This window comes from Delphinus delphis, chromosome 5 (assembly GCF_949987515.2).
Source record: "Delphinus delphis chromosome 5, mDelDel1.2, whole genome shotgun sequence".
Classification (NCBI taxonomy): domain Eukaryota; kingdom Metazoa; phylum Chordata; class Mammalia; order Artiodactyla; family Delphinidae; genus Delphinus; species Delphinus delphis.
The window spans coordinates 112,780,289-112,789,081 of record NC_082687.1 but is presented as its reverse complement, the minus strand read 5'-3'; the positions used below and the strand labels follow the sequence as shown (position 1 = coordinate 112,789,081).

Here is an 8,793-nt window from a genome sequence, read left to right as displayed (position 1 = left end):
ACCGTCTTACTATCAGAACTCACTGAGGTTACAGGGGAGTTTACTCTGTAGGGAAGGTGTGGCCCCGTGGCGGAGTTTTTGCTTTCATTCTGTTAACATTCATGGCCGAAGCAAAGGCCTTTGGGGATTGCCAGAGTCTGAGCAACCCAACCTAGAAAACGGCGGGGGGATGTGGAGAGTGAGGTGGCAGTCATATCAGAAGTGAAACGTGGCACGGCGGGCGTCGCCCCTCGCCGAAGAGGCTGCGGGAGAGGGAGGAACCCCGTGCCGGGCTCCTAGAAGCAGGCGGCGTGGCTTCTGCTGGGTGGGCCCGAGCATCACCGGGAGGTGTGGGAGGCTGGGACCCTTCTCTGGAAACAGTCGACTACCCACATCCGGCCCCCGCTGTGTCAACACGGAGCCGCGCCCAGATGAAGCGCCTGCACCCCTCGCCCTTCTACCTAAGGCACCGCGGCTTGCGCGCCGGCGGGGGTCGGTCCCTAGAGCCCGGCGCCCACAACCCGGCTGGGGGCCTCTGCGACCCCCGGCAGCAGCCCTCGGCAGTCCACGAGTTACCCCACATATTCCCGCTAACTCAGCCCCACATTTAGGCAGGAGCCTAATTGCGGGTTTAACTAATTTTGACGTCTCGCCTCATTCACCTAAACCCTCTCCCGGCTTCTCCCCCGCACATCCTCCACCCACCTGGTCTCTCCCTGGACAGCTCTGCGCGTGTGTGAGGCTCGGGGAGGGAGGAAAGGAGGGTGGTAAAGGGACAGTGTTAGAGTCGCTAGCAGGAGGTGTGGGACCAGCAAGAGGAGGCTTCGTGAGGGAGGGGGTGCTGCCAGGCTCCGGGGAGGAGGTGGAGGCCTGGGGACAGCAGACGAGGCTTCGCCCGAGCCCAGCGCTTTTTCTTCCGCCGCGCAGTCTCGGAGCGGCGTGGGCTCGTGGGGAGCGCGAGGCGGCCGAGGTGCCCGCGGTTGGGAGGCCGGCCCTGGCGCACCCCGCGCCCGCGCCTGCTGACAGCTGCAGCTGGGCTCGAGCTGTCCGCTCCCGGCTCCGCGGCCTCCGCCCCCTCGGGCTCCCTCCCCTCCGCCTCTACCCCTCCTGCTCCGGTGCGGATCATTTCGCAACTGCTCGCCTCTCGCCCCGTGCCCGGCTGTTTTTCCATTTCCCAGTCCCTCTTCTTGAGTACTTTGCCCCTGCATTTGAGGAGAGGGGCTGGAAAGGGGGCGGGTGGAACGACCGGAGGAGAAGAAGGAAGCGAGGCCCGGAGGAGGAGGAGAAGGAGGAGGATCGGCGGACCGTAGGGAGGAGACCCCACGCCACCCTTTCTGGTCATCTCCCCTCCCGCCCCGCCCCTGCGCATACTCCCTCGCCGGCGAGCTACTTTCGGACGAGGAAAGTGAGGGCGGCCCTGGGTGACAGCGCCGCGGGACTAGTCCTGGGGAAGCCGCGCGTCTGCTCGCGTCTTGTCCGCCGCGCTCCCAGCCAGGGGTACAGCCCGGACCCAGGATGGCTTCGACTACAACCTGTACCAGGTTCACGGACGAGTATCAGCTTTTCGAGGAGCTCGGAAAGTAAGCGCCTTTGCCGGGCACCCTCACGTCCCCTTTCCAGCAGAGGGCGGGTCGCGTTACCCCCGACCCACCGGCCTCCCGCGTGGGGCGAGGGAATTTGGGAGACGGGAGGAGAGGGAGGAGGGCCCCTGGTGTGTCAGCTCGGAGGAAGGTGCTGTGTTAGTAAGAGGAGGGGACAAAGAAGGGGCAAGACCTTCCACCCCGGCTGTGGCCCATTCCGATAATCCTCAGCCCACCTTCTCCCGCTCCCCCCACCTTTCTGCACCAGAGGCTTGGTGGATTTACGATCCCTGCAGTTGTAGCTGTCATCCTGAGAAGTGTGCGAGCGTGTGTCTGTGTGTATGGAGAGGAAACAAGAACCCATGTAAAATGCAACATAGATCATGTTTTCTGTAAATAGAGATGCCGCCTGCTTCGCAGGCGTGTCGGCCGTACGACCCACGTACGGATGAGAACTCGCTGCCACAGACGGTGCCATATTTATTGATGCCGAAAGTTCAACTTGGCGTAGAGTCTATTTCGCGTCCAGTAGTTGTTCTGTCCAGGAAAAGGGCCACCCCAAGGGACTCGAACCCCTGTCCCATATCCACGATTATTCTTTGCACTAGATTACTCGCTGATCATCATCCTTCCTAGGATTTACGTGTACATCTTCGCATTCTCTGGGAGGATTTATTTATACAGGCAGCGGAAAAGCCCTTTGGTGACCGGGAGAGAGCTTCCCAAGGGTAGCCCATCGTTGTGTAAAACGACCTCCTACACCTGACGGGCAGAGAACTATTGTACTTGGTGATGTTAAGGAAGGGGACAGGAGACCTACTGAGAACCTGTGCAAAGAATCTAGAGGCCGAGCCTTGAACGTTAGTTTATGTAGCATCAAACCCAAACCCAAATCCTCTGTCGCTAGTTTCGAACATTGCTTAAGGAAGGGGCGCGTTTCTGTGTGTGTTGTTGTTTTATACAGTTGAATTAAAGGACATGTAAATATCTTTTAAATGTAATGAAAATCATATCCTTATATATTTATGTTGTCTGCTGTTAAAACATGGAGAATATGTCGGAAGAGCAGCTTAATTCAAACTCTCCCCTCCCCCAGCCCAAAACAGGGCACAGTGAAATCACCATAGCAGGATTTGTTAAACCGCACTCAAGTGTTCCTAAGACTTATTTTAATGAAAACAATCACCATATTTACCTACTTGGAGCCACATTAATTTTATTTTTTCCTACTAAAATAAATAGGCAGCAGATTTTTTGCTGCTCCGTCTCAGCTCTGCTCTTTGCAGGGTTTCTTCTCAGAGCATTTGGTGCTGTGTTAGCGTGAAGTGTAAAATGTTTTCAAATTTCATGTGCAAACAAGAGCCGTCGTAATTGGCAGTTCTTTTCATTTTGTTGATTAATAATGTGTGCTCCCAGTTAATGAAATCTAATTTTATTCTTCAACATTAAAGAGGGTCTCAGTTTCCAGGAAGAACGGTTCATTTTCTGGATATTACTTTATGGTATACTGATATTTGACAGTTCACTAAATTCAATAAAAATGCTCAGATGTGCGATTTTAATAGAATATCAGAGCTGATTATATTGATGACCTGCTAATTATTGGTTTTCAGGGGGGCATTCTCAGTGGTGAGAAGATGTATGAAAATCCCTACTGGACAAGAATATGCTGCCAAAATTATCAACACCAAAAAGCTTTCTGCTAGGGGTGGGTATTTTCAATCACATATATATGTTACTTGTGTATTTGTCATGTTGGTTGTTTGTTCTGTTGTATGTTGGTTCTGTTGTATGTAAATATGTCATTTAGTTATACTTGTAGCCTTAGGTATCATATGACATTTTGCGATTATTTCCTTCCTGAATGCCTCTTGGTCTGTACAGTTTAAAAATAAATGACCAAATACAATTGTTATTTGATAAATTGTTATTAAAATGCTATCTGTCCTGTGAGTAGTAGCATAAATAACTATTTTAAAGCAAATAAATATCACTAAGTGCATTTTGCCTTTAGCTCCCCTGTGAAATAACTTTCAGAAAAACCCTGGAATGGAAAAATGTAAGTCTCACAACTGTCATTATTCCCTTTTGCTTTTGAGAGGAAAAATGGGTCATAACTCAGCTGAATCATATATTTCAATTGTAGTTACACTTGAACTTAATTCATCAAGGTATATTTAACAGTAATGGCGTTGGGAGGAAAATTTTATGGTTGCTATATTCTAGGAAATTCAGCTTGATTTTGATGTTTCTGTGTGCAGTTCAGACCTTTACTGGATCATCTGCAGTAAGGCTTCTCACTCATGTAATGTATTTTACACATGCTTTATAACCGCAAAGGTAATTCGTACTCATAAAATAGCTGTTGACATAAGCAAAAAACTTGGAGGGGCCTCATTGCATTCTTTTTATTTTGTTGAACTCATGCAAAAGTACTTATACTGAAAGGGTAAGCATTCCAATTATTGTGAGCACGTGTCTAAGGTGTTTCCATGGGAATTTATGGCTTGATGAAATAAAAATGAAATTAAAATGAACAAAATGCCATAGTGTACGTCCATTACAGTGACCTGGTTTATTTTGAGTAACGAGAGAAAAAATTCCATTAGGGTTACTTTTCCTTTAATTTGTCTTCTAAAAAGTGTTGCTTTCTAGAGTATCCTGGTATCATTGTGTCTGTCTCTGCCATGATTTTTTTTTCTCTTTATTGCAGATTCTACTTTTAACGCGTACTTTAGATTTAGGTTGACGTTTCAGTTTATTCATTTAAATGGGATTTTGTTGTGATTTCCTTCACCTGATTTTAATGAGTCTGAGGACGGTCTACCTGTTAAAGTAACCCGCACCATAGATTCAGGACATGAGAACTAACGAGAAGCACGTTATGCTCAATTATGTTCCCTTTCCCCACTTCTCTCTCCTCCACAGAACATCTTTAATGGTAAAGGAGTTGCTAGACTGTAAATGACATTTTAGTGTTAAAAAGAAAAAGGAAAAAGTGTAGTCAGATTTTTTTCGGTGCTTATATAATTTCTTCCTGTGTGCTAGGTACTTTTGGCAGGAGTGGGGTATCAGTTCTTTTGGAGGCGTTACAACACCTATCCCATATCTTTCAGTGGCTTTAAATTTTCTCTCAAAATAAATCAGTCTGTGCTGCATGTTTACTAATTTCTTAGTTAGAATCATCCCTTTTCGTCTACCGCAGTTCATACTACCTACACCAGGGTGGCAAATACGCCTGTCTCTGCTCACATACATTTTATTTTACTTTCTTTTGCCTCGAATGGGTGGAAGATAAGTCTTCTCTAGCCTGATGGGACTCCTTCTCCCTGTTACTCTGCTGATGTTTCTCACCTGCTCATACTCTGCCTTAGAGAACAATCTACTCCAAAGCTACCTTGCCCCTTCTGGATTTAATGATCCTTATTGTTGAGATTACATTTAGGGAAAGTAGTTAGGGTGAAGGGCTAACATGCATGCTTCTTGTTCTCCCTTTGCACTTTTCTTTCCTGTGACTTTGGGCAAGTTTCTTAACCTACTGAAGAATGAGGTGAAGAAGAAGGTGTGGGAACTAGATGCCCTGGATTTAAATTATGATTCCCCTACCTATTATTTGTGTGATCTTGGGCAGTTTACATATTTTCTATGAGCCTCAGTTTTCTCATCTGTAAAATCAAATAATAATTTAAGCCTCTTATAGGGTTTTTGTGACAAGTAAGTGAATTAATGCAGTATAGAACAATGCCTGCTATGTAATATGCATTAGGTGAATATTGGCTGCTATTACCTCATTGGGTTGTTGTAAGGATCAAAGGAAATTATTTGTATGACAGAACTTGAAAATCATAAATCCAGTGGCAGCCTTGATTTAGCTGTGAGAACCCGGGTTGAATCTTGGTTCTACTATTTAGTGTACTTAGTATTGTAGATTTGGTTCGGTCACTTAACTTTTCTTGGTCTCAGGTGATTCTTCAGTAAAATGGGGGAAAAAAATCCCTATATGGTATTAATGGGCTGTTTTGAGGATTCAGTGAATTTTATGAGAACTACTTCTTAAAAAGTGCAAAGTGCTGTGTCAATTTTACTTATTACTGCTCACCTATAAAATACTATCATACTTTTCCTTCAAAATGTTCAATTTATTTTATATTGTCACACCAATTAGAGTTGTTTATAGAATATTTATACCTTTGAATGTATACATTTGTTAAACCTATACTGATAGTAAGCTATAAACTCTTAATGGGAGAATATACCATGCTTTCATTTTTTAGTATCACATTCTACAGCATTGAGGACATAGTAGGGGGGGCTCAGTGCAGAGTGACTCGAATCAAATGTGGCTATTAAATGGTGTGTAAAGGAGTTAGATACCTAGTTCATTCCTAAGAACAAGCAAATACTGGATGTAAAGAAGTCTGTAAGGTAGTATACTAAGAGCAAGTGCTTAAAAATATGAATTCTCCTTTCAAAGCACTCCCTTCTCAGAAGATAATGATCTGAAAAAACTTCTTTTGCAGAAAAAAATTTAAAGTAATTTCCTTAAAGGGAAATGTAGAATGAAATGCAAAACAGCCTTTTTTCACCTCAAGGTAATGACTTTTTTTTTTTTTTTGATTGCATATGGCAGTTTTTGTGGATCATGGAACTTTTTGTGCAAATTTTTGTTTGTATTATTAGAAATGCCATACCTCTGTAAATCCAAGTTTTAAGCCTATTTGTTTTAAAGACTAAGCAGGTCCTTCAACTCCATTAAATAATGTTCTTTAAGTGTAACATTACAACTGAAAAAGAAAGGCCATTGTCAGTACATCTAAGACCATGAGGGAATTGCCAAAACTTTGGCTACATTCCTGCACAAATTTGCACCTCCAGCTATACTGTCACCCATGTATTTTTCTGTGCCTAGATTTTAATGGATTTCCAGCAGACAGTTTCAGTTGCATTTCCTCTCAGCTGTTAGTCACACACAGCATATTTGGGAGACTCAGAGTCTGTTGAAGAATTTCTTTCCTTTTGCGTTAACACGTGCATGCAAAGAGCATTCATACTCTTTGCATGCACTCTGTTCATACGTTCATACAGTACTGATCACATAGATGAGTACATTCATATATAATTTGGCTTGTTTTTAAAATAAAAAATAGTGTAGAAATGTTTCAGTCATCTGATATTTTATATGTAATTACTGTCCTCTAAAATTTTTTTTGTTAGCTAGGAATAGAAGGTGTGTTTAGTAAGTGGTGGATAGTGATAATAGAATTTTCTCATATTATTACCATGACCAGTAGAAATTATATCATTTTGATAAATTAGGTTAGTACTTAACAAATGCTAATTTGCCCTACTCTTTTGATATTTTGTCTATTTTGACATTTTTATAACTGTAAGGTACTGTCAGATTATGTAAAGTCCATGAAGGACTGTGATTGCAGTTCAGAATCCAGTGGACTGATGGTTCTGGTGGCAGATGTCTTTGGAAACAGTACATGTGACTTATTTCACATTTTAAAGCCTCCTTGTGGTAAAAGATTTTTGTATGTTTTTGATCATTAGAAACCACTTCTTATTACATAGAGTCTGTGATATACCATAAGTCATTGTTTTGTAAAATATTATAAATTACAATAGAAACTTGAAATAATATATGCGATTACAGGTATATTTTACCTCTATTGCTAAAGTTAAAATGGGGCTTCATTTTATATTTCTGTAAAACTTCAGATATAATGCAAGTAAACTTTGATTTTGCTAGTTTTGTTAATTCCTAGATTGGTATTACTAGACCATGAATCAGGACTTTATCAACTGTTTTGACCATGTACAGAAAATTAGGTCTCAGCTGTGAAATCTGAATATTGCATGTATGTCCCTAAGTAGTCTTATTTATGTTATAATAGGGATGTCAATAACTAACTCTTGCTACACTGTTTTCTTTTTTTGGCATCCAGGCAGTCAAGAAATTACTGTAATTTCTCAATTTCGTGGTTACTTGTCTTGAATTGGAAGTAGAACTGAAATGATATAGGTGAATCAAGTTGTTCTGATTATACATTATTGATTTGGCAATTTAGAACTAATTGGGCAAATGATACTAACTTTTGAAAAATTTCTTGGCTCAAACAATATTTTCAGAAAAAATTAGTAAATCATTTGATTTTTGTACGTGGAATCTCTACAACTGTTCAATTATTGAGACCCAAAGTGGCGTGTATCATCCTTATCACTTTAGTGTCCTTTGGTTATGTTTAGTTGTATTTACATTTACGTAGGCTTTAATATTAAGTATTTATTTTTCTCTTTTGGTGAATAAAAATATTATTGATATTCAAAAGTAGGAGATAGAAAATAAACATGTATATCTGTATTTCCAGGAAATAATGAAAATACTTTAAGTATTCCAGCATCATTAAATAAGGCAAACTTAGGGAATGTGGTTGTCAAGTGCTTCACTGTAATGGTTAATAACTCGTATAACCTCTACCTGACTGATCATTCAGTAGGAATTGAACACCCTGAGAACCTTGATTGTTTATACATTTAGATTAATACTTTTCATTTCCATTGAAATATTGAATCAATTCAATATAAAAACTAAAATTTAGTAATTACTTTTTATGAGTTTTTTCAATGTTAACAATCATGAATTACTATAAAGCACATAGTAGGATTTTTCTTGGACATTTAACTTCTTTTGTTAACTCAAAGTTTAATTTTTAAGTCTTTTCCTTGGGCTTATACTGAGGTAGGCCAACTCCTAGTGTCTCTAGGGCTGGTCAGTATTTTTTTTTTAAAGTAAATACTCATTTATTGGGGTATAGTGTGTAGAGTTTTTTTTTTAATAAATTATTGGAATTGGTTAATGATTGTTTACATGGAAGGCTATTTTAAAGCTTTTAAATTATAGTAGTATCATTTAGTAAATTGTACTGCGATATATTAAATGGAGTCTTAGCAAAATATTTTTACTCTAAAATATAATACCTTTATAATTTATATTTTATACTGCTTTATAGATTACTAAGCACATTCACAAAGATGACCTCATTTTGTTTTTATTTGATAAATATTTAATGATTAAAATTATTAAACTTTACATATCTACACAAATAGAGAGCACAGAAGACATAAATGGTGGTATAAGTCTAGCATGAATAAAGTGCCGTGGATTTTCAAAGGAGGGAAAGATTATTTCTGCCCAGGGAAATGAAGGAAGGCTTTTATATAATATGGA

At 41.0% G+C, this 8,793-nt stretch overlaps 1 protein-coding gene across 12 annotated transcripts in view; it reads left to right on the top strand.

Annotated features, from left to right (window-relative positions):
• Positions 1 to 825: 825 nt before the first annotated feature.
• Positions 826 to 8,793, top strand: part of CAMK2D (calcium/calmodulin dependent protein kinase II delta) — a 274,602-nt gene continuing 266,634 nt past the window's right edge. For 4 of the 12 annotated variants that reach the window (XM_060012921.2, XM_060012917.2, XM_060012916.2 and 1 more), the window contains exons 1-2: positions 830 to 1,559; positions 3,173 to 3,267. In XM_060012921.2, the coding sequence (XP_059868904.1) occupies positions 1,495 to 1,559; positions 3,173 to 3,267 (160 nt within the window). In that variant the 5' untranslated portion in view covers positions 830 to 1,494. Of the gene's footprint in view, positions 1,560 to 3,172; positions 3,268 to 8,793 lie in introns of all 12 variants that reach the window. The other 8 variants (XM_060012920.2, XM_060012919.2, XM_060012923.2 and 5 more) reach the window with 6 other exon arrangements.